The 26,298-nt window shown below is 37.7% G+C and overlaps 1 protein-coding gene across 1 annotated transcript in view; it reads left to right on the plus strand.

The window, feature by feature from the left end:
• The window catches only part of ARHGAP10 (Rho GTPase activating protein 10), a 137,728-nt gene that overhangs the window by 75,431 nt on the left and 35,999 nt on the right, over nucleotides 1-26,298 (plus strand). Inside the window, exons 14-18 of the mRNA XM_058803089.1 lie at nucleotides 5,178-5,252; nucleotides 10,153-10,240; nucleotides 11,109-11,167; nucleotides 13,693-13,798; nucleotides 14,421-14,580. Of these exons, the coding sequence (XP_058659072.1) occupies nucleotides 5,178-5,252; nucleotides 10,153-10,240; nucleotides 11,109-11,167; nucleotides 13,693-13,798; nucleotides 14,421-14,580 (488 nt within the window). The remainder of the gene's footprint in view (nucleotides 1-5,177; nucleotides 5,253-10,152; nucleotides 10,241-11,108; nucleotides 11,168-13,692; nucleotides 13,799-14,420; nucleotides 14,581-26,298) is intronic.

The raw sequence follows: 26,298 nt of genomic DNA on the forward strand, positions 1-26,298 counted from the left end.
CTGAAGTCCTTTTTCTCTTAGACCTTTTTGTATCAATCCTGTCTGATGCATTAAAGATGTTATTCCAGATTAAGCCTTATTCTATCTGGTGTTATATTTGTTCATTCTGTTCTTTTGAATATTTTTTCAGATAAGTTTGCCTGTCTCATCACTTTAAAATTTCAGTTACTGGCATTTACAATCTGAATATTTGAGCTGGGAAACATTGCAGATAAAGCTGGCATCCTACAGATAAGTTGTCTTCACTGCAAAACCCTGTCTCAGTATAGTCTGGATCTTCTCTTTACAGTAAATGAAGCAGATTTAATAAGAAGGGTGGCATGTGCTCATGTAATAAAAGGCTAATTTTGGCCTAAAGTACAGTTACAGGCTACCTTACAATACCTCATGAATTCTCCTTACTATAAACAGTGTGGAATATGCTATATTTCTGTATTTTGATTTATTATTTATATCTATGTTTCAAATAGTTTTCTTTGTGGATTGATTATTTTTTTATTTTTCTGATACCCTACAAGAAAAGTGAAACAAGAACACAGCTGTGGAAAAAATGTGAACACTTTCTTCATGAAATGGTTCTTTGGAAAAATGGTTTTTGTTGCCTATTTTTTTCCCTCTCAGGGCTGTGGGTGGATAGGTTAAACTGAATGGAGGTTTAAGTTCACTCTGTCCTTTATGCCTTGATTTAGAGGCATGTAAGATGATGCAAAGTATTTGTGTAACTCTCTTGTTCAAGACAAATTATGAGCTTTCATGGAGTAGCAGCACTTCTCCCCGTAGTGGGGTCTGCCCTGAAACATACTTGGGGAAGAATTAAAGTTCCCCAAGTCTATGCACACTTGGCACCTTTGCTGCCCTGTGTACACAGAATCTGTAAGGTTTGCAGTCAGTAGAATGGTAGTTATTACCAATGAAAAAGACTTGGGTCTATTAATTTTGTTTCAGAGAGTACTCAAGAAAGAAAATACATCACTTTTCAATTAATATTTCTCATCCTGGGGTTCCAAGGATATATTTAGGTAAGGTGCTACCTCCCAGGAACTCAACAATCTACTTAGTTTGGTTTCACTGCACTTGCTTTTTCCATTACGTTTCAAGCAGTCGTTGATGATTTTCTGTTTACTGATTCTGAACTTAACGTCAACTGCATTTAAAAAACAAAACAAGTAAACAACTCCAAAACAAAGCAAAAAACCTCTGAAGGACCTTCTGCTGATGTCTGCTGTGCTAAACAAATGGAGGGCCAGGAGAGCATTCACTTGTTTGTCTCAAAAGAGTTTGGACACATAGTTGTATGGTGAAGAAAATCCATCTCTCAAGTGGCAGAATTTTCTACCTGTACTTTTCCTTGAAAACCATCTTTACTTGGTTATTTTACTTTAATGATAACACATCAAAAGCAAGTTATATTCAGCAGGAGAAAACAGGACAGATGCTTCTTCAGAGACTGTGCTTGTGTGCCATGTTTTTATCTCTTTTAATCATAATGGGTGTGAGGTTGGCGTGGGTGGGAAGAGAGGACAGTCTAGTGTGGGTGGAAACTGAGAATAGTCTTGTCATGTCACAGCAGAAGTAGTCTGGTATTCAGAGAGAGAAGAGCATAACGGAGATATTGAACATAAACTTGTCAATGGCTGGATCATTTTTTTTCTCAGTTATGTTCCCTTTTATAAAGCCAAGAAGGGAATTATTTGCTCTGAATGAATAGAAGCACAAAAATCAGTGTCTTGGTTAAAATGCACGTGAGCTTCTGATTCAGCATTGCCTTACAAGAGATTGGCTATGCTTCTCTGGTAGGACATGCTGAGGCATCAGGATATGCATCCCATCTCTCACATGCTGAGCGCTGTGCTGGTTGGATGTGCATCTGTGTTTTGTCTTGGAGAGAGCGTTTTGGGATTCTCTTTGGAGTATTTCATTTATTATTCTCTGCTGGGAATGATAGAATGGGCTAGGTGTTTATAGAAACATCAAAGAGCTGCATGCCCCACTAGTAAAGGCTCTGTGCATGTTTTGGTGTGCAAGTAGCTGGTTGTACCTTCTGAGGGGATGTGATGGGTAAAGTTTGCCAGAGCGGTATTTGTCTTGAGCTTAGTACTGGTGGAGCTGCCAACCTGAGCTGCAGAGAGAGATGGCAGCATTGAGCTGCATGACCAGGCTGGCTGCTCCTCAGGCAGAAAGTACATGGTGAAGAGGGAGTAGAAAACCTTTGCAAGTGACATAAAACCCTCTGTCATTACCTTGAATTCAGAGTGTCACTTGTATGGCTGTTTCTGTGCCATGAATTTTGGTATAAAAATTTGTATTTGCAGCTATATTGCAAGCCTGTGTCAGCCTCATGTACAATGCCAGTCACAGAATAAACTTGCCTACTCTGTACCTTGCTTACAATAGGATAAATTACTGTCTTGCTTTCAATACCTTATATTTTTAAGCATGCCTCACAAGCTGTGTCCCTGTGCCAAATTCTGTATCAGGCAGCCAAACATCTTGAGATAATGTAAATATGAAGGAAGTTGTGCTGCGGGGCTTTACCGTTCCAGGTTGCCAATAGTGGTTGAGCCGGCAGACACAGCGTCTGAACCCTTCAGCATTTCAGGCAGTGGGGAGCTGTTCCTTGCAGTGAGTCATCCTGTCAATTGTGTTCTGTAAATGCCAAGCATTATCAGTGTTGGATGTGCTGAAGATCTGAAATGTGCAGATTAAATCAGAAGTAGGACTGTTTCAAACCAGGTTTGTATATTTTAAATAAAACATAATTTGAAAGTATGGTTAAAGGTATAATCTCCAACTATGTTGAAATATTAATGCCTCTTTGCACTCCTTGATGTCTGCTAGCAATTAGCTATGCTTTTTTCAGGTTGATGAATTTGAAACTGATCAATTATCTGATGATCTCTATCATAGGCTTATGATTATTGTGGAGGATTGTCATAGTTTCAATATTGCCATTTTCCAGAGGCTTCTGCATTATCCTGTCTGTTTTAATACTGAGGAATAGGTTTTGTGGTTTGACCTTGATTATTTCGAAGCCTGTAAAGGTATGTTTGGGGTCAGCACAGTTGGTTCCCCCCAGTTTTAATCTCAGGAACACAGGAAATCACAAATCAACTTCTGAGATGAGCAAAAGATGAGTGTGACAGTATTTCCTCAGATTTTTTAATCTTGCATATGATGCAGAAGGCTTGTTCTGTGGTACTGAAAGTAGTAGAAGACATTGTATAAAAAAAGTATGATGCATTTTGACAAAGCTTGGTGTTAGTTTTGTACCAGAATTTTCCTGGACACCTCTGAGAAGTTTGAAGCAAAACTATTTGCTGCTCTCAGGACAGATTTGTAGTGCATTCTTGTTTGGAGTATATCAAGGACTATATTGCTGAGGTTTTTTTTAGTGTCTCCAAGTGGTGCATAGCATGCTATCATACTTGTTCTAGGGATCATTGGAAACCTTACGTGGTTGTGATGATAACTTCCTATTTTGAGAAAAACAGTGTTGTGGCCCCATAGCTGCTTTGGTTTAATTCAGTTCACTCTTTTGTGCACAGCTGAACTGCAAGCATACTCCTGAGTTGTGTGTTTGGATGAGCACAGATAAAATAAAGGAGATCTGGCTTATTCTGTTAATTTGAGCCAGCTCTGGACCTGGCATCTAGCTCAAGGCTCAGCACCATTCCAGCAGTGCCTGCATCCTGGGAGGATAAAAGGGCCAGTTTTACCCAGGTGGGGCAAGCAAGGGAAGGAGCAGCTGCAGCCCTGGGACAGGGGAAGGAGCAGTGCTGGCAGGGAGGAGTTCAGCAGGCTCAGGAATCTGGGATGGCCAAGGAGGCTGCAGACTGAGGAAGAGGAAGGCGTCAGAGGAGAGAGAAAAGATGCAGCAAGGCTAGGCAGGAGGAGGAGGTAGAAAATGCCAAGTTCCCTCTACCATATTGAGAATTATTGCTGTGTATTATGGCTCTGTCTGACAGTAATTCATTAAAAGGCTAATGATTTTTACATACTTCATCTAATATTTATTTGGGAAGAAACTTTTTCTCATATGACTGGTTTTAATTTTCCTTCTCTCTGTTGGAACAGCTTGGTATTGAAGCTGGGAATTCTCCACAATTCTTCCTTTGTTGAAGGATATTTTGAATAAGAATACCACATAATCTGTTATTTGAAAAGATTTCCTTGGAGTAGAAACACAGCAATTTTGTGGCATTTCTACTCTTCCAGGCCAGTGTGACTATGAAGGTAGATTGTGTTTGTAGATGGCTGCTTATTATGAGGCCTCTCAAACATCTGTGTATTGTAGTATTTTACCTCCCACTTCTCTCCCTCTCTTTTTTTTTTTTTTTTTTTTTTTCCAATTTATATTCACAATTTTACTTCCCTGGGGATAAAACTGAGTGATGTAATGGAAAGCAAAAGCAGGAGGAGAAAAGGGATGGAGAAGTGAATGTACGTGAGATGATGGAAGGGCACAGAGAATGCCAGGAAAGTGGTCCAGTGTCCATATAGAATGGGAGTAGGGGACTGAAAATACTGTGTTGGTTATGGCTCCTCTGTTCATCCCAAGAAAAAACTGTTCAGTAGCTTTTGGTGGTGCCTCTGGATGTAACTCCAATGTGGACCACAGTGGGTTGGAATGAGGCCTTGTATCTTAAATGGAAAGCATTTATAAACTTGAAAAAGTGCTGATTTTGAGGACTGGGAATAGGCTAAGGTTTTTCTTCATCCAAAGTGTTTAAGTCACTGCACATTGGGGGGGGGGCGGGGGGGAAGAAATGTTAAAGTTATTGAAGAAATCTTAATTTAGCATTGTGTGTTCAGTTCCTACATTATTAGAATGTGGCTGTTGATGTACCCAAAGTGCAATTTAAAAGATTTGAAATTAGTCAGTAGTTTGTTTATTTATTTATTTATTTTCAAGTAAAGCTTTGTCCCTGTTTGCTTCTTCTCTCAGTTTCGGAAGTGGAATTGAGGTACATGAAATCTTTATCAAAATATAACATGAACTTACCTTAAAAGCAGAGTAACAAAACGATTCTTTATTTATAATGTTGTTCTTGGAACTGTTAATACTATGTAGTCTCTCTGTCTTTGAAGATAATTTCTTGCCTGAGGCAAAAATTTTAATGCTGAATTTGACTGTGGTTGATCTCGTGATTTTTTTTTTTCTGTTTTTTACATAATAGGTATAAATGACCAAGGATTGTACAGAGTTGTGGGGGTGAGTTCAAAGGTCCAGAGACTTCTGAGTTTGTTGATGGGTATGCCTCTATTTTACAACTATTTTTTCAATATTTTATTTCATGTTGTTTTACTGTCAATATTTAGTTTTTAAAGCACCTTCCAGTAGTTTGCTCTAGTCCATGCAAATAATCACCACATCATTGTAAGTTTCCCTACTTTAAAAAGACCTGGATTAGTTGGAATGAACAAATTAAGAACTGCTATGAGACATATGTAGGAGCAAAGATTGTGCTTTGTGCAAGGTTGGTGGAAGTGGAATTAAAGCAGCCTAAGTTGAAGGATCTGATCAGAAAATTCAAAATACCAAAGTATTTGGTATGTTTGAAGCTGGTTGCTTCATTGTTTGAAGTTTCCACCTTCCTTCTCCCATGTCTGGAATGTACCAGTGTACACACCCATGTATCTGTAGTTAATCACTGTGCAAAATAAGAGTTACTTTAAACCTACTGTTAAAGAGTTATTTGGTTAAAGAGGAGGGATATGATATCTGTATTAATAATAACTGTGTGTCGAGGCAGGAGACAGATGGAGAAAGGATTTGGTTTTGTAAACTTAAACATCTTAGGCTCTTTTATACCCAGTTAGCTAAAATAATTTGCAGAATTTTTTTTCTCCTTTTTCTTTCTGGAAATTGTGATGCATCTTTAATTCCAGTGGCTGGAGTTCTCTTGCCACTCTGCTGTCCCTGGGGGTTGGGAAAAAGAGAGAAATATGAATATGGCACCTGGATGAAGTCCCTCATCTCTCACCAAAGTAGTAGCCATGACTGCAGAATGTACCATGTTCCCCCATTTCTTGTCCTGAGCACTGACAGTACATGCAGTCAGACAAGACCACTGGGATTAGTTCATTTTTATAGAGCTTCCAAACCTGTCACTTGACAGCAAAGGTCTGATTCTCAGGGATTCATTGGTATGCAAAGAAGCTTGTTTGCAGTTTGCACCAGGCTCTTCTCCAGAACCATGCATGCTCCATCTGTGCTGATAACACAGTGTTCTTTGGCACTGCAAACTGAAGGAAGCCAGAAAGTGAATTCATTTCATTACCCCAGACATTATGTGAATGACAAAGCGCTTTTATATTATATGCTGCTGTCAGTTCAGTGCCACCTGTAAGACTTTTTCTTTTCCTTCCTTTATTTTTTCAAACAGCCTGTCTCGTCAGAAATGATAAGACATCTTGAGACTTGAGGACCTGCATGTCGTATCAATCTGTCATAATGACCTTGCTAAATATTAATTTATGATGTCTTACTTTAATCAATATTAACAGCACCCTAAAGTACTCCATTAGTAAACCTTTAAAGTATTACAGAAAAAAGGCTCTTTTTGGAAATACAAACTGGGATTAATAAAAATGACTGATCTATAACAGATTTTCATAGTTGTTTATCTGTGTTGGGGTTAGCCTCAGTAAGCAATAACCATCTTTAGCCATTGACCATGGGAAGAATGACGTGCTGTCACTCAGAGAGCCTTGATTAAATGTGTTTGATATCACAAGATGCTTTTCAGTTTTGTTCTTGCTGGCTTAGCTTGGGCGTGCAGGTCTGGCAGGCAGATTTTCCTTGCTGCCATTATTGGTATCCAAATTAAATAGACTCAGGTTGCCAGTGGCTCAGTAGCAGCTGGAAGAGTTTACTGGGGATTCCAGCATCTGCTTTTAGTTACTTTTTAGAATCAGGAACACTTTTTGTCATTCCCAAGTTTCATATATTTATTTGACAAAGGAAGAATACAGTGGTATCAAGATGAGGCAAAATACTGAACAGGAAAAAGGGTACAGGCAGGTGCTCTTTTCTGATGATTTGTTGAAAGTGATTCTATCTCTGCTCTTTATCTATCCGTCCTCAGAGGAGAACAAAGAGGGTTCCTTTTTGATATACAGTGGTACAGAGAATTTAAAATGACTGATTAATCTTTAATCCTTTGTCTCTGCACATACTCTTAGATACCCTTTTATATGAAAGATTTTTCAGAATCATAAAAAACTCATATTAACTTTCTGTATTTTAAAATGTTTGATAAGATTTCAAAGTATTTTAAGCTACCTATCACTGACCATGAAGTTCACAGTTGGAAAGGCCTTGTGTGAAAAGAGTCTTCCAAATGGTAACCAGGGATGTAATTTTTTTATTTGTAGTTTTGTCTCTTTTTTAGATTATTTTCTGTAGAATTTTGGAAAGTAGACTGAGAGTTAAAAGAGTATGAGAAGACCAACATATGCTTTTCTAGTACTATGAATGCATAGATTTTCAGCTGTAATGCAAAAATCTAGTGGAGCTAAGTCTCTGCAAAATAAAGCTTACCAATGAAATACATAATTCTATTTAGAAAAAAAAATTACAATTAACTTAGTCCATGAAGATACCTGTAACTGGTACTGTGCTATTTTGCAGCAATGATCTTGTTTAAATTTAAAGGGAGGCATCTGGTGAGGAAAACACTTTTCTACCTTTTAAGGGAAAATGTTAAATTAACCAAATACCTCACTGTAAACAGGGATAGAAAGCTAGAACTTCCAATATTATGGAAATGTGTTCCAAGCACTGCAGTGTGAGTTGTCAGGAGTCTCAGTTCTGGAAGTGCATCAGGGCCCAGTTCCTGTTCCATCGATGGCGTTATAGATCTGAGGTGCCTCATTCCCTACACGCTGTTCCACAGATTTTGTACAAGCCACTGCATGGATCAGCTTTCACATGGACCATTGCCTGTGGGAAGGGGCTGCTGAGCACTTGCAGTTTCTGCTGATGAGTTCAAGTTTATTTCTGATTCTGTCTGGTGTGAAAAATACCAGATATCACATGTAGCAGGAAGCTTTCGGGTGCTTCTACCTTCCCAGAACTAGCAGGTTTCAAAACAATGGCATGGAATTCCTTGTTAATTTCTGTACAGTAGATGACAGTATACATGCACATCTACAGTGGGCATATTGCATATGAAAGCAAAGAGAGTCTCCTCCTAACCAACTCAGTGAACTGGACAGTTTTTATAAGCTCTGGCTCCCTTATTGTCAGAAAGATTTGCATAAAATTTAGAGCTGATCTGTCAAAAGCTGTTCCTTAAACATGCACAGTTAGTTTTACAGGCATAAAGTTGCCCTTGAGTGCACTGTGGCTGTTACATGAACAAGTAGCATGAAAAAAGCTAGACTAATAATTTCTTGAAATCTGGTTCAAGTTCCAGTTCTTACTTAAAATGGATGTAGAGGAGGAGAATGGAGCAGGAATAGTGAAATTTATTGGATGGAAGGGCACAGAGCAATGTAAAGCAAATGCCAAACCAAAAATGAAGAAAATGTCCTTAAATCTTAATGGCTTCTACAATCAAACCAGGGGTTTGTAGCAGGGCTGTTTCTTTTTTTTTTTTTCCTCCAAGAGATAATGAAATGTTTCAACAATACTTTCTATTTTTTATTTTAAGAGGCTCGCTTTGGAATTCAGATGCCTGTTGTTTTCCTCCCAAAATTCATCAACAAATTTCAATGAACAAAGTGCATACTTTGAATATAAAGGAGGTTGATGATTATGAAGCAGCTATTTTAAAACTGGATATTACATAGTGATTTAGTAACAAAACCCCCTTAGTTTTTGTAGCTTCTGATGTGATGGCAGTTTTTTATTTAATTAATTCAGGAGACAAATTTTCTTCTTGAAAAAGAGAATTTGAACGTGGAAACAAGTAGTGTGCTAACATGAAAAAAAAAAAAAAAGAACCTTATATTTGAGACAATCCTGAGTATTTTGGGTGGTGGTTGGCTAGTAACAGTTTGCTAGAAAATGTTATCTGACCTGTATTTTAAAATGAGATTTAAATAATTGATATAATGAGGGAGAATATTCAGTTACAGAAATAATTGCTTGGCACAGCTTTTAGAACAAAATTATTTCGTCCCAGTAAAAGGACTGCACCTTTAATCAGGGATCCTAATTTGATTTTTTAAATGTGTCTGTCATTTGTCTGACAAGCCAAGTAACAAATGAATTCTGAATTGTATGAACGGGTCCACACGTAATCGGCATCAGCCACTGCAGTGACTGACAGAAACGTAGCAGTAAATAATAACAGGAAATCAGCAAACACACAGGGCTAAGCTGGCCATATATATGTGCTCTCCTCTTGTGTCAGCTAGCTATGGCTTCCTGTTTTGAGGCCAAAAGGGTTTTTTTTGATTGCAAAATATTCCAGTGTGCTGTGTTGTTTTCGATCTGTTAAAGTCTTCAACCTGATGGGTCAATCAGACAAACCTTTTGGTTTGGTCTGTCTTGTTCCAAGGCTCCCCCAACTAACCTGGGAGAAGGTGGGAGTTCTGTGGTCCTGAGAAATGGTCAAACAAACAAGTATTTCTTGTCCAGTGGCTAAAACTGATCAAGTAAGGCAAACATTCAGCAAAGACTCCTTTTCCTACTTTGGAAGCACCTCTTAAAACATTCTCACACAATGCAGAGGGTCATGCTGCACTTTACCTGTTCTCATCAACAGTTTACAAGAAAAACTATGGAAACAATTTATCACTTTAAATAAGAAAGAAAAGCGTAAAAGAAAATTCTTCTTCTTTTTTCCCTAAACTGTTTTTGTACATCTTTCTGTTCGTGAACATCTCTCTGTTTAATTAGAGGTGTGAAAATTTCAATTGCTATAGAGATCTTTTTACATGAGGGTGGTTTTTAATCCCTCATTAAAAAAAAAAAAATCAGTAAATAGTTTAAATAAAAAAAATATGAACATGGAATTTACAAACAGATTTGGATATTTGGTCTTCTTCATATCACTGAATAATAATAAAAAGGACGTTGCTTCTGTGCTCATGTGAGCAAACACGTAGTGTTGAAAGTCAGTGTGTTGCTGTTCATGTAACTCATACTGATTTAGAATTCCCTTTTTTCATGTCCCTTTTGTCTTTCTGGTTATTTTCTAGATTCAAAAACCTGCAATGAAGTTGACCTGGAAAACTCTGTAGATTGGGAAGTGAAGACAATTACTAGTGCTATGAAGCAGTATCTGCGGTAAGGCTGTCTCTTGTTAATTTGGTTTTTTAGATTATAAGTTCTTAATTTAGTTCTCCTATGCTATATGTTAGGCTGCACTAGTTAGTTTTGCTGTGTTTTGGAATAGGAGCTGATTTTGTACAAATACCATATTTATTTGTTTTGGGGAAAGCTATTCAAATGGCTTTGCCAATTCGTAATAAAACTATTTTACTAAATTGCCTAAGAACATAAAATGTCACACTTTTGTGCATCTCTAGTGTAACACACTGTACTTTTAATCTGCTATTTTTAATAAGTAAAATATTATTACAACCACTATCAATGAGTGCTGCAGAAATATCTTAAGGATGCAACTCTTACATAGTATAGAAAAGTATTTAAAAAAAGTATAAGTGTACACAATAAAGTATTTCTTCCCTACAGTATTTCCCATCTGAGTGCTTACTCAGATATGCAATATTTCATGAGCATCAGTAAAGTCAATATAATTAATGGCTTTAACTCTGATGGTGGTGGTTATTGTTAAGACCTTGGTGTCTTTCCAGTAAGGCATTAACTTAGCACTTTTCAAATGCTAAGAATGACAATAAAGAATGAATTGAATAATATTTGTGTACAATCTTGATTTGAAACTGGAAAGGTATCTTATGATAGAGGCATCATTTCAGCTCATGGAAGGTGAATGGATGCATTTAGACTTATTTTCCTGATAATACCAATTTTTCCTTTTGTTCTAGAAATCACTGAATTCAAGTTCCTTTGTAACAATGGTTGCTTCCAGTAGGAGAGTTATGCTACTGAATGTTAAAAAAGCTTCCTGATTAGAGTAAATGCAGCTAGAAGAAAATACAGTTAAATTTATTATATCATCCTTGTTTTGCAGAAGCCTTCCAGAGCCACTGATGACACATGAGTTGCATGGAGAATTCATCGTTCCTGCCAGTAAATACATGACTGTAGTTTAAATAGAAATCTTTTGTTGTTGTGCTGTTGTGACCTCAGGAGCACTCTGCAAATGCAATTCCTGAAAAATGCTTCATCCCAGTAAAAATACAGGAACAAGAAATAATAAATGATTTAAGAATATGTTTGAATCAGTATTTAGTTCCAGTGTGTGTCACATATAATATGACTGCTTAGCACAGTTCTTACTTTTATGGAAAAACTTTCGGATAGCCAGTGTAAACATTTATTTTTATTATCTTAATTGCGTAATGATAAGCATCTACTTAATCTGTGATTTTTTTTTTGCCTTACATTTATAAAGAGTATGAAGCTTAGCAAAAGCAAGTACATTCATTTGAGCTCATTGGAGTCCTCAAAGCACAGCTGCCTGACCCTTCTTTTCAGTGCCTTGCTAGCTCTGTGTGTAGGCTGGCTTCAATGTTCCTCACGCATTAGAAGAAAGGAAAGAGCAGGCCAGATTACACTGTGGCAGTTCAAATACAGACTTGGAGAAGACACAACAGCATTTGTAGCTCAGTTGTATGGTATCTAGTGTACACGGAATTTTTTTGGAAGAGGATAGAGGGAAACTGTGTAAGAAAATTTTTGGCAAAGTATCAAACAGATATTTAGCTGATTTTCTTTCCAGCCTGTAGCATGTCTGGCAAACTGTGGAAAGCAAAATTAAAATAAACTTTGAGACAATTGCTTTATCATCTTCAGATTGCTATAATGACTTTCCAGGACTGCAGAATGTGTTTTCTTCTGGTCCTTAATTCAAAATGAGAATTAGCTCAGGAAATTCGTTGTCAAAGCACATGCTAGCAGGCAAGTGCTTAAACAAAAGTTGACATCCTTACCTATGTGGTGAGTCTTCATGTTTGTATTAGAAAGTGTTAAAATAATTTCTCTACTTCTGAAGTTTTGCCAGCAGTTTCCTCACTTTATTTTTCTTTATATTATAGTCTCTTTCAGTAAAGGAATTCAGTTTAAGTTACATGTTTGAGACAGTACAGTGTTCATGAGTAGTAAACAGTTTAGTAAAGGAGTTGCTTCTAGGGAGGGAAATTCGGTCAACATTGCAGATCTGAGTTACAGTATGCTCAAAAATAGGTAGTCAGTGTTGTTTCCTATGTTGGCTATAAAAAACCAACACTGGAAATAGCATGGAGTATCCTTTTCCCTGAAACCATTGGAGGAGGAGCCAAAATTAAAAGGTTTTCCTTCAATCCTGTTCTCTTTAATGCATATCAGTATAGGTTGAAATTATATTAACTTTGACTGTATCTTGTAATTAAATTGTTTAGCCATTCTTTAATTAGAATTTGTGATCTCACATATACACAAAATAGTCTCACTTTAAAGAAGACCCATTTTTTCCATGAGAATTTTGAGTAGCTCACTAGAAATTAAACATTTTGCTTTTTGGTAGCCTTTTTTCTTGCAATCTGTGCAGGGGTATTCATTGCAAAAGAATAAAATACAGCCCTAAAATCTACAACAGTATGCAAAGAAAAAAAAATCTGAAGCATTATGCACAGATGAATACGAAGAAATTGTGGTATTTTATAGACAATACGCTTAGCAAACACAGTTGCCTTAGAGAAAAATGGGATCTGATCAGTGGTCCTCATGTCAAAATTTTTTGCATTCAGAAAAATGTATAAATTTTTCTCATCCTGCACTTTCTAGTAAGTATTATTATAGGCAATAGAAATGCTTCCATTCCTCTCATTATAACCACTACAGAGATGTAATTTTGTGATTTAATGCAGCTTGAAGTGGGAAGATGGTTTATTTTCATCTTTTACAGGTTCTTGTTTTCATCTGTGTACAATGAAACCTGTAGGGGCCAAAATTATTCAATTTGACATGCAACAGACAAACATAAAAGCTATTTGCTTATCTATATTTCTGTACTGTACTAGAGATGCCATTGTTATTCAGAACCTTTGTCATAGTATTCTCTGTAGGTTTTTTTGCATGTTTATTCTTCTGTGTCTTCAGAGGTCATTAGGTTTTCTAAGCATTTGGATTTGCTTGCAGTTTCCAATGCAAGGTTGCCTAAATGCAGTGTCATTAGGTGCACGGTACCAACAAAACTGAGTTCTAATCATGAGGACAATCAGTTAATGATGCTAAAGTGGAAAGCAGTACAATTTTTCTCTGTGGCACCCAGTAACATCGCTGCTCACCTTGCAGTGTATTTCTAAGCACACGGATGCAGTGCAGCAAAACAATAACTGCATCTGGCAGACTTTAAAAATAGATGAACAAAGGCATCCTTTTGCAGGTGGACTGAAAGACAAGTTCTCAAAATAAGTAAATAAGATGATAATTCGAGAACAATATTACTTGTGAAAACAAGCACATATGTTCAGTGTTGCTATGTTTGGAGACACATAAGTGGTGAAGTGAAGTGTATGCAGTGTGTTTCCATGCAGGGGTGGGAGAAGGTTTATGTTGCTGTGGATCTTATTTTATTTTAATTTTTTTGAGATATTTATTTCTGTATCCCATAGAAAGTGGGAGTCCGGAATCTCGAGTCAATGCTGTTCACTTCTTAGTCCACAAACTCCCAGAAAAGAACAAAGAGATGCTGGAAATTCTGGTGAAACATTTAGCGAAGTGAGTGCTATGACCTGCTTTCCTACCTTGTCAGAATTCTTGTCTTTACCTTTCTTTAGCTACAAAGGGCTTTAGTGAAGTGTGGCTGGAGCTGAAGCCCATTTTGATGCTGTCATCCTCAGCCCCAAGAACCAAACGTGCAAAGGCAGACGAGACATTTGACTCACGCTGTGCATATTTTGGCGGGAAAGGCAGAAATCTAAGACGTTAATGAAGCCATACAAGTATTTACTTTAGCAGTCCTGCCAGCAGCTGAGGGTTTGATTGAAGTGAGAAAGGGAACATTATACTTTCTTTTTGCAAATTCTGGCAGAGGGAATAGTGGAGATCTGTTAGCAAATTTAAGTTGGTTTCACACTTGCCCTGGTCCAAGGCTAAGCGTATTTTATATATTTAAGTTCAGTAAGAGACTGGTTTTGTTTTTAAGTTGCCACTGGAAGAATGGCTTTTCAGTTTTCCAGAATTTAGTAAGACTTTATTTGAAGAAACTTTGCACAAAACAAACTTCTAAAACACAGATTAAGGAAATGCAATGTTTTCATTCATAGACTGCCATTTCCAGCAGCAATGGAAATTTTTCATAACCCATTTCCTGTTTTTTCCTTCAATTCTTTTCAAAAAGTGTTTCAAAACATGCCAAGAAGAATCTAATGACTGTGGCAAACCTAGGGGTAGTATTTGGACCAACCCTAATGAGGCCACAGGAGGAAACTGTAGCAGCCATCATGGACCTGAAGTTTCAGAATATTGTCGTTGAAATCCTGATAGAAAATCACGAGAAGGTACGTTTTGCTACATTTTCACCTTTCTGAGCATTGTCTGAAACAATCTGCTAGCCTTATTGGGGTTAAGCATGGAATTAGGCATGCCATTAGACTAACAGTTTAATTCTAAAGAATATTCTCTATACACAGTATGCTTTTGGTTATTTATCCTTGGTAATCATTCATGTTCATAGCTGAACTGACATTCAGAATGCATGTTTCATGGCAGTGGTAGTGCTTCTGTGTGCATAGTACACCAGTAGATTTGCATTGTGAATCTTGCATTTGCTTTTTTTCTGAGCAAAAGTGATACAAAATGAGAAAAGAGAAAGCCTGGGTTCCATTTCTGGCTCTTCCATCAAGTACTTTGACCAGGGTCTGAATTAATTGTTTTATGTTTTCATTTTGCCTCAGAGTTCCCAGTGTAAAAAAGAAGACTTTACTGTACTCTAAATTTTATGTGTAAAAAACATTTTGAGAGAGCCAGGTATTAACACTTCCTTTGTTTTCAGCTGAATGTGTGTTATTTTAAGCGTTTGTATTTTAGGTAGTACTGAAAATAGAAATTGTTGTTGCTGCCGTTACTAAAGTTGCCAGTTACTAGAGTGCCTCACATATACAAGGTACTGTCCAGGATATCACTGCATGTAATCTGGGATCTGAAAATAAAAATAAAAATAGTGAGAAATTAATTTACTTGTCTCCTTATTTAGGTACTCCTTTGGGAGTCCCATGTGTCTAAGTTGACTTCTCTAACTGGATGTTTAAGGTACTTTGTACTGAGAGATGGACAGCATCTCCCTAATTCTTACTGTCAAAAAAAAAAAAAGTGCTTTGGCAAAATCCCAAGATGTGCTTTTTCCTCTCTCCTTTCTTAAGTACTTGGAGCACTGAAATTGTTATTTCCTTTAAAGGTTAACAGTGTTGAAATTGGCTATTTAAGTCAAGTGTTATCTACTCTAAATAATGTATGTTTCAGGCTTTTCTGACAATGTAATTATGCTCCCTCCCTGATTGATGCAGGCTGGGCAAAGCTGCTGTTGGCATAGCTGTGTCCACATGGTGGGTTTTGTTGGCTTAGTTGACTTAGAGTGTAATGCTGTCCTCACACGCACACTGAGCAGATATGGCATTGTTCTGTTGGAAAAATACTGGGCTGCACATGTGGCTCAAGTTCTAAGCAATAAATATTCCAAGAGCTGTAAGCCATGGTATTAATTTTGGATCTTAGAAATGAAAGTAAACCTTGCAGTTGAGCTCATGATTTTAAAGCTATTGAGGCGACCACACAAATTAAAGAAAGTCGAGAGAGAGCAAGCAGAGCCAGGATGTTTTAATAACATGTGGAGGTTGAGTTGTGTTTATTCAAATCACCACAGATTAGCACCATCCTATTCTCATGCCAGCTCAGTCACATGTCTCTTAAAATTGGACATCAGTTTTACATTTGAGACATTAGTGGCCTTTCTTGCTCCTCTGCAAATGTGGAGAAGCGAGGAATGGAAAGTACATCAGTATAATACTGCCTCATTTTCCATAATTTCTTGGTTTTATGCCTTCTTTAGAACTAGAAGGGTATAATTTTTTTAAGGGATTTCTGTCATTTCACTGCCAATTCTAACAGTGAACTTATCATCAGTGGTCTGCCTGCAGCAGCCTCTCCCATTCCAGACCTGCTTCCAAAATGGGAGGCAGCCCCATGTGTGACCTCTGTGTGCTTATAACAAAGGCAGAGGTGTGTTGAAGCATTGAAGCACAAAAATTTTATAGTCAGACTGAGTATGCTGCTTTTACAAGTGACATTTCTTCGTTTAAGGCAGACCAAGGACCTGCTTTTAAAGGCAAGCAAGGTCATTGCCAGTCTAACGTTCATTTTATGTTGTTATTTTAAATTTATATGCATTTAAGACTTTCTGAGAGTCTTGCATTAGATATTTTTATTTATACCCCTGGTGAAGTCCTAGGAAATGTCACTGGTTGTGGGTTAAAATATTTTAGTATTTTGTTCAGCCACTACTCCAACTCTGCTAATTTTTAGTGGCTTCAGCTGATGGGAGCAAAGTTTGCAATTGTAGGAAAGTGATGGAGTCAAGATGGAGGTGCACTGACCCTTCACACTGTACATATGTAATTTCCAGCTCTGGTACTCAGCAGAGAGGCATTTCTTTTCCCCTGTAGCCAAGGAAAGGACCAACAAACTTTCCAACTGTAGGAGCAGGAGCCATCGGCACTTCTGATATAAATACAGAAACCTAGTAGGCAGAACAGTAAAAAATGGTTAGGATTCCTCAAATATTTTTAAATTCCATCAATTCCCATTATGTGTTTTGTGGATAGCTTTTTTGAACGAGAATCACTGTTCATTTTTAGGACACATAATTGGGTTACTGGCATTGAAATCCTGGTGCAGTTATTCCAGTATCATCACTTTTTGTTCTAATTAGAGAATTTCTGTGCAATGAATGTGTGGAAACCTGAACACAATGACTTTCCCTAAGATAAGAGTATCATGCTTAGTGAATAAGCTGGTATTGTTGTTTATTTTTGGGGTTATTTTTTTTGATATGTACATCCTCCTGGCTAGAAACCAGTCAGCGCCACTTCCATCTTGTTTACAGGCTGCATATGTACCTACAATTTGTGGCTGTGAACCAATTACTGTGTGTTGAGGAGGGGATGTTTTGCAAAATGCTGAGATTGGAACACTGAAGCCAGACCATACAGCCTGATGTGTTGCTTAAATGCCATTAGAATGGCACAATGATTAAGAGTAGGAAGGGATAGAGGAGCATCAGGAAGGGAATTGTTTAGCTTTTGTCAGTTCTAGGCAGGTCTCTCTCAGGTTGAGTATTTCACAGTGCCCACTTAGAGGGTGAGCTGCACAAGCAGATCTCTGCTTTGAAAGAAAAAAGACAAACTCTAGACCCCAGCTGAGATATTTTATTCAGGACTGTCAGAACCACCTGCTGTGGAAGCAAGGACAATCCAGAGGATAATTAGACCCATAAAATGTCTTGCTTTGCTTCTGTCCTATTGCTATAGGGAAAGGACAGCCAGATGGGGGAAGGATAGCCAGATTTTGTGTCCTGTATTTTTCCCTTCACTAAAGAAGCATCAAGGAATTCATGTTTGTGTCTCATAATTTTGTTTATTTTGCTTTGAGGTACCAAGCTCAGGAGCTGACTCCAGCTGTGCTTGTACACTGCCTGGAGCAATCTTGGCCTTTAGGTAATCTTCTAATAACAAGTCTTAGTCAACTTGGCCCAAAGAAAAGGTTTTGATTTCTCTTCTTTGCCTCCTCCAAATGAGTTTCAAGGGTTTCAATTAGTTTTTCTTCCCATGGGCTTAACAGATTGGAAATTTTGGACATTTTGGCTCTTCTGGTCTTTTCTCTGACTTGTGGTGAGGAAGAAGGTTGGTCCATCATGCTACGGCAGCATGAGGAGCATGCACATTTATCTTGCTGTTTGTTATAGTGTTTGTAGAGTATGTTGTTGGAGTGAATGTCACTATTCAAAGAGCTTGTTTATTTGCCATTTAGAGATGCCTCAGTGCTAATGTGAACCATTTTGGTTTCTCAATTCCCTGAATATTATTTTAAGAAGGAAAAAAAAGGCACCAGGATAAAAAAAAAAGCCTAAGAAATGAAAAAAAGATGAGGGAGGAGGTTGGAATAAAAATCTCAGTGGGACTGGAATATTTAAACCAGCATATGGGGGAGGAAAGAATAGTGAGTACAAATAGCAAGATTATAAAAACAGAAAGAAGATTAAGATTACAATGAAAGAAAATTAGAAGGAAAAAAGCGAGGGGCTACATCTAGAAGCTCCTTGTGGAGACTGGAAGACCAGAATCTGAGGAAAGGGAATAGGCTTTGTAAAAGATACCTTTTTCTCAAATTCAAACAACCTATGGGCAAAATTATCTCAAAGACACTCAAGCTGAAAAGCTCAGTATTTCCTATATATAAGGCAGATACCGTTTCTCTATCAATCTTTCTATAAAGGGGAAAGATTTTACGTATTTTAGACAAAATGTCTATGGCTTAGCTTTGATATGTTGAAAATAGTTTTAAGGGGAATCTTTTTAATGAAATGCTTTTTTTTTTTCTTCATACTTTGGGCGCTTTCATGATTTCTTTTTTAAACTAGAAAAGGAAGAGAAGAATTTAATACTCCTGAGCTCTTAAGCCAACATCAACTTCATGTAGTAATCCTTGAAAAATCTTGTCTTAAAACGTATTACAGTGCATAATGCATGCAATATTCGTGAGACAGAAGGAATGGAAGCGGGTGAACTTGGTTTGTTTTAGAGCATGAAGCAGCACAGTGTCCCCTTGGCAATCCCGCAGCTCTGTTGCAGGTAAATGCTTTTCAGGGTGGAATGCCACACCACCACATAAACTTAATACTGTTTTTTGGCAAGAGAGCAGATCTTTTGAAAGGACACATAAGAGTTACTGAAGAGGGTTTGTTTCAGCTTTCCTGTTGCGTTGCCTTTGGCTGCAAAGCAGGACCAAGAAGCAATGCAGTGTAATTATGGTGGTTCGCTGTGGTGCAGCAATTTGAAACCTCCACAAGGTGAATGTTTCTCAAGTCAACAAACGTTGGACTTGGAGGGGGGAAAAATGACATGAAAATATCTCCATTAGCACAGAGTTTGTGAAAACACGTGAAGGCATTCAGGAGGGTATTCAGCACGTGCCGAACTTGAAGCATGTAACTAATCAGAAGTGTCATTGAAACTGTTCGTGAACTTAATTCTAATTACATGTCTTAATCATTGGCTGAGTCTCAAGCAGAAAGGGCAACAGACACAACAAAGAAGTTCTAGTAGGAGTCAGAGCAGCTCTTTTGTTCCACTGCAGAGTGAGCAAACTCTTTAAATCCTTTCTCTGCCCTGTAGAGAGCATAAAGCCCTTCCATGTAGGACACATACATGTGGTGGTTAATGGACTGCAAATTTTTTTTTTTTGTTGTTGTTGTTTAAAAGACTCCAGTTTTCTAAATGTGGTCTATGCATAGTAAGAAGACTGAATATCAAGTCTCTACTCACGTTTGTGACTGCAGTTGATGATATTAGAGGCAGTCTGGATCAATACTTGGATTGGTATGCTGCTAGACTGGTCCAAAAGAAACAGAACATGCACTGTGAGAAATCATATTATATTAATAAAGAAAATCAAAACAAAAGTCATGATCTCAGGGGTCGAAGAGACCTGCTGAGATGCTGTGCTACAAACACATGGTGCATAGAAATAGTTATATAGATTTCTGACTTGTTGATTTGCCTACCTTATTTACAGTTAATTTGGGGGAACCTTCCTTGACTTCATACAAAATTTCAAAGTGATGGAGATGTCATCTTGTGGTGCCCACAAGCAATGTTCCTAAGTAAGTAAAGAGAAAGGATGAAGAAGGAGTGGAATTCAAGTGACTAATATTTGCTTCAGTCTTGATGGTCAGGGTGCTGTGCTTGCATGTTCTAGAGGAGGCAGCAAGGGAGAAGTCCTTATGGAGACTGCCAAAATGGATGTTCCTAAATAAAATCTTGTTAGTAAAAGAAAATATTCTGTAAAATATTGCAAGGGACTTGAAGGGGGGAAAAGTTGTTGTGCTTCTGAAAAGTTTAAAAAGTAAATTCTTATGCAGAAACTGTGTGACATAATGTGTTTTGCATGTACTCTTTGGAATTCTAGAAAGCTTTTGCCTTACCAGAAGGGCTAGTATATTTCAAACCTTTAAATATTTTTGTATTGAAAATACGTGGCAGTCAGCTGATAATACTTTTATTTCCAATATTTTCAAGTGCATGCTTCTTGCACTAATAAAGCATCAATATTTCATTAGACATACAGTGGAACAGCATGTTCTTTATCTCCAAAGAGCCTATAGTCATAATGCAAGGTAAAAAATGTATTTTAACAAAAAAAGTGAGCAAAAAATACTTGAAAAAGCAATGATGGTATAAATCCTTGTAATGGCAGCAAGGATATCTGTGAAAAAGAAAATGCTGGTGAGGCTGCAAGGTTGGCTGCAGTTGGAACCATGTCATTTGCAATAATCTTGAAGATCTTGTAATTTCAGTCTGATGATTCGCTTGGTGACAGTGTGGTAGGGTGTAAAATGTAGGTTTTTATACTCAATTATCTGTTCATAAAATCTGCAGTAAAATAGATGTATATATATAGATACGGAATGGTGGTCTTGTGTGTATATGCACATGTATATATATGTTTTTACATATATATATTTATTGCAAATGAAGGGGAGATACCTGTGCTGTGTTTGGCCATAGTTGTTGTTTTTGCTGGGTCTTGACTTAGGTTTCCAAGTGCCATCTTTCATCTTCTTAGGACTTCTCACACTCTTTGTAAAAGAAAATATATGCAGACATTCTCCTTCTACATTATTTTCTTTTGAGAAGTGTGTAATGTTTTAGAAATCAAGGTAATTAGATTGACTATTCAATCTTTTAATTTTTGAGGCATTTCTCTGCTATTTTAAGTAGTTCCTGTATCTAAACAAGATATACATAGCTATTGTGTGTAACAGGGAAAGGTAACCTTTTTAGAATACTCTCCTTGATGTGAGTTAGAGTAGGTGAGCACAGAAGAGAAGGTGAAACTGCTGTTCCTGCTGGTGCAGTGGGCAAATGTGGAGGTATTCCCAGCCTGGTATGTGGTTAACTCTCTCATTTCCCTCGATGGCTGAAGTGGAGTGGTTGATAGCAGTGAATGGGCTGCATCAGGAGTGTTCTTCTCATTAATTGTTAAAGGTGGGGTGTGATGTGATATGGTAGAGCTGCAGTCTTTGTATCAGGAGTGCTACTTTTAGAAAGGCTGACTCAACAAACTCAGAATTTGCCAGCCATCAAAGGACGTGCGTTCTTAACCTTGGTATGGTTTTCTTTTTTTTTTTCCCCTCCTTTGCAGCTGTCCTGTAGACTGTAATGTTGTGTTTGCAGGCCTTTTAGGTTCTTCCTTTCATCCCAAAACTTGAACTATGCAGTTCAAGGCAATCAGGGCAGATGAGTGACTAATTATTAGAGTCTACTGATACATCAGGTCTGTCTGAAACTTCCTGGGTTCTTTGTCACTCTTGTAGTTTACAGATTGTATAGATCTCTAGTTGTTTTTGTATAAGAAGAGGAGATAGCAGATACTCCAGTCAGAAGGAGATTGAGGCTCAGAGTGTCCACAAATCCCTATAAGCAATTTTTCATTTAGTTAGGGGTGGTCCAGCTGCCAGGTAGATGGGCTCAGCAAATGATATCTCTGCAATGAAGAAAAGACTGCCTTGGATGGATTCAATTTTAATTTATTTATTTAGAGAGCTTTGTGGTTTGGCTCACAGCCAGGGATGATTCCTGTTTCTTGTTTTGACTTATACCTGGTTCCTTTCCAGGCTGCATCCACTGTTGCACTGCAATTCAACAGTGTGTGTCAGGCAGCAACAAGGGCATTATTGATGGGCTCTGGTTGGTGGCCCTCTAGAGACTGAGCCACAGGTAGTTTTCAGCACTAGATCTGATTCTGCCCCCCACCCACCAATACAATGGTTGTGAATAGTATATAAATGTATTTTGTGATTTGTAGCTGAATCCAAGCCTCCATAGCCTCAGAAAATCTGCATCTTGTGCACTCTCTCAGAAAGCAGTGCACAGCAAATCAAACTTCACAGTATGCAAGTGTTGAAGTGCAAAAGACAGGATAACTAATTTGAGACAGGCACATCTGTATTGGAGTGGACATGATGGTAACATTTGCGAGGTAAGTTATTTAAGAATTCTGATGAAGTTGTTGGTAATTTTTCTTGGAGAATTTTGTAAACTTTTAAAAAAATATTGAATATGAATTTTAGAAGTAATCAACTGTAATCACATTTTTTACACTGAACACATATTCTGTTTCGATATCAAGAATTCCTTTGTTGAATTGTGTTTGTGAACATGAAAAAGAAATAGATATTTTGACTAAAACCAGGAATGTAACATATTGACCTAACATTGTCCATAGAAAAGTAAAACTATGAACTAGTAAGAAACTACAATAACAAAGGATATTTTTAAAAAAGATTTCAGTACTCTGGAAATTGTATAAAATTATTAGAATTGGTGCAGAAATCAGTTTTGAAATAAAACTTTTGTCCTTGCACTCTAGAAATTGATATTTTGTAACTTCTATTATGATTAAACTTTTAATAACTCCAATTAGCTTCTGTAATCCCTTCAAATAGGGAATAAAAACCCTAGAACTTTTCATTTTATTGAATGTGGTTTTTGCTGTTAAAAAATGGATTACAATTAGTGTGCAATTAGTGGTTAGTGGTTATAATTAGTGGCTGAACTATTGTAGTAGTGTTTTAGGATGCTTGTTTTCACCTTGCAATTTCTGAAATTCTTATATCTACAGTAAAATTGTAATTGGACATAAAAGACTGCTTTGGTTTCAGAAAATGGCAAAAAGCAGGGTATGGCCACTGTCTTCATTATCCTAAGAGGAAAAAAATGTTGAAAATTATTCTGAGGAAGAGCACAACTGTGAGCCACAAAGACTGTTGCCATTTTTTTAGTGTTTTTTGTCTCTAATAAAAATATATGATTTTTGGTTTTGTGCAGATTGCTGGGTTTAACCTGAATTGGGCTTGCCTTACATTGAAACGAAGCTAAGTCAAGGAAAGACCATGGTGATAAGCTCCCCTTGCACTATCCCATTAACTGCTACTGTATAAAATATTCTTTGATCAGCATATATGATAGCCAGTTGTCATGGAAATGCAAGGAGTACCTTAGGGATAAAATGTGTAAGGGGAGAGCAGTACATATGTCATAGCTAGATGTTTTATATTATTCAATGAACATTAGTGGAAGTGTCTGTGTTTGTATCTTTCATTTAACAATGGCAAATCAAATTGGAATTGTAGGGGAATTGCCCAAATAGAAATGTATGTTGTTCTTATAGTGAGAAATACTCTTCTCCACAACATATTAATGTAGTAGTGAAGCCTATCCCACTTGGGGAATTCCAAAGAATTTTGAATAACCTTGCTTGCCCTAGCTTCCTTTGCATTGCACAGTGACTTTTGGTGCTCTGGTTTGCCTTTGTGTATTCCAAGGATAGAGATGCATGTTCTGGATGCTTGGTGTTATGAGAGTGATAGGGGTTTTTTCTTGAAACAAAACCATGGCACTGCTTTCTTATAAGAAATCTCACTGATTTCTTATAAGTTTATCTTCATTAGTTCTATTACTAAACCTCCAGTTTTTTCTCCCCTCTTTTTCACCCCACTCTGTCCTTGCTGTTTGCTTCCCACTGATTTTTAGAGGAAATTTTAATTACCCCAGTGAAACAAAGCAGACAGAGATGACCTGATGTCTGGGTCTTTTCCTCAAGTAATTCCTGGCAAACATACTGAAATTCATTAATTAGTTCTGCTTGAGACCAGAACGAACAATCAGTATTCTCTTGTAGCAGCAGAATCTAATCTACATTTCCATGTGCAGCTATACATCTAGTCATAAACTTGTGGAATAGGCCAAGGTGAATCCTCCCAGCCGTGGGTTTTCTCAGTATCTAAAATCAGTTCTCGTAAGAGCTCAGGATCTAGAGTCCAACACTGTTGTTGCAGATTAAGGGGAATCTGGCAAAATTGCTTGGGCTGCTGCCATGTGGATCTGCTGGTAGAGTACAGTACGATAATATGTTGAATTTGGCTCATTACTCTGAAGAAATGCTGCCATAGACACTGTGGGACACAGATTTAGGAATTGGAATGGTTCTATGTAGGGATGATCTTGGGCTCACTGCTCTAGACAGAGCTGTTATTAGTGCTGTATGCCCAAGATGGTTTGTGGTTTGTTTGGGCTTGTAAAGCATCCATTTTATACTCCTACATAGAGAGAGAAATAGGTCAGACTTACCAGAGTTTTAAATTGATCCACCAGAGTTTCATCTTTTCTGTTGTAACGTTTACGCTGCAGGTTCCGAGATTCATCCTCTGGTTCATTCGGTGTGCACTTTGAAATTTTACTTTCATATAAGATCAGACCTAGAGAAGCATTTACAGTAGTGGACTAACTGGGACTGACTAACAGAGGGATTTGTTGCTGGATTAAAATTTTGAGTGCTACATATATTAGTCTTCTCCCAAGTGTAAATTGTTACACTTGGCTTCAGAGTTTACTCCCAGGTAGGTCAATAGCAGGATGCCAGAGCTTTTGAGAACTAAATTGTAGAGAACTGACAGTCTATAAATCTCATGCAGTTTGACCACAGTGTCAAAAACTGTGTTAACACTGGAGGTGACTGTGAAATCTTTAAACTTTGAGGTTGGCTTAGTATATTTTTATCGCTTCTAGAATGATGTAATTCAATGAGCACACCTCACTCTTGTCTTTATTACAGGAATTAGTCTAAGCTGTGGTGACTTCTGCAGTGCAGATGAGTGATAGTGGTAGATCTGACCTTCAGGGGGTGTGGTTTTTGAGCAGCAAAGCAATCATCTCTTAAACAGCACATTCCAATCTGTTCTTCCTTGGGAGAGTTTCCCTCCAACTGGATACGTGTGATTGCCTTGCCATGCATCTGATAGCAGCTGCTTGTAGTGCAGGACAGTACTCCTAAACTTGCTCACCTGTGGTCTCAGGACGTGCTTTTGTGCAAGTCAGCCAGCACTCAGCGCTGCTGGGGCCATTTCAGGTGCTCATATCGTGTGTGTGTGATGTTCTATTCTGTCCTCTGTGTGCATGCGTTGGGCTTCTGACAACAGGTCACTCACAGCTGACACCTTTTATTAGCCATGAAACATTTATCTTCAGTGATGTTTAAATAGTTAAAAGATTGGAAGCAAATTTGAATAAAACCAAAACCTGCATTTCTCCCCACAGCTTAAATAAAGCAGCTCTCCATTCCCTCAATTCTCAGGCAGACCTATCAGTGCTTCTGTCAGTGCAGCAGACAAATATCCAAACCATGATGAAACACATTTGTCTATTTAAGTGAAAATAAAGCAAGAAAGATAAGCTGACGGCTGTATGTGCACTTCTGAAGGTGGAGGTTGATGTTCTGCTTGCTTTTCAGATGCTCTCCTTAGCGAAACTGTAGTATGATCTGAGTCTTTGGCCTACAACAGAAAGATGTTGCTGCTGCTGAAAAATGTCTAGTTAGGACTGGGCTGGATTTTGTTTTCCTAATAAAAAGGCCTAAAACGATACCAAAGTAGGGATGAACACAACTATGAACTGCTTTAAAGAGCAAAAAGTCTTTTTGTCTTTTGCCTTTCTGACTCCTAATTTCTCATGATAATAGTTTTAAAGGAGTATATTACAACATTTGTGAGAGACTAGTAAGAAACACTGAAGAAATTCTCAGCCACCTCTGTAAGCCACCTAGAAGCACACAAGAAAGCTCATCTCTTATGAAGTATCCCTGGGAAATACTTGTTCTTCTCACCACCACTAATTTCAGCAGAGATCTGTGGATAAGGCTGTAGAAATAAACACAGCTGTGGAATGTGGCATAGCAAACAACATGCTGAAACCTCTTGGCGGAGAGTTGTTTGCCAGGGAGCCCAAATGCAATGCTTAGTCCATGGAAAAGATGGCATTTCAAGTTTTGGTACCTTTGAATGTTTCAGAAGCAAATATTTATCCCTAAACCTACTCAATCTAGCCCTGTATTTACACATAAGGGGGCAGTGTGGTACTGTTAGCCAAGTGCCATGGAGGTGCACATCA

The sequence above is a fragment of the Ammospiza caudacuta genome, chromosome 4 (assembly GCF_027887145.1).
Source record: "Ammospiza caudacuta isolate bAmmCau1 chromosome 4, bAmmCau1.pri, whole genome shotgun sequence".
Lineage (NCBI taxonomy): Eukaryota > Metazoa > Chordata > Aves > Passeriformes > Passerellidae > Ammospiza > Ammospiza caudacuta.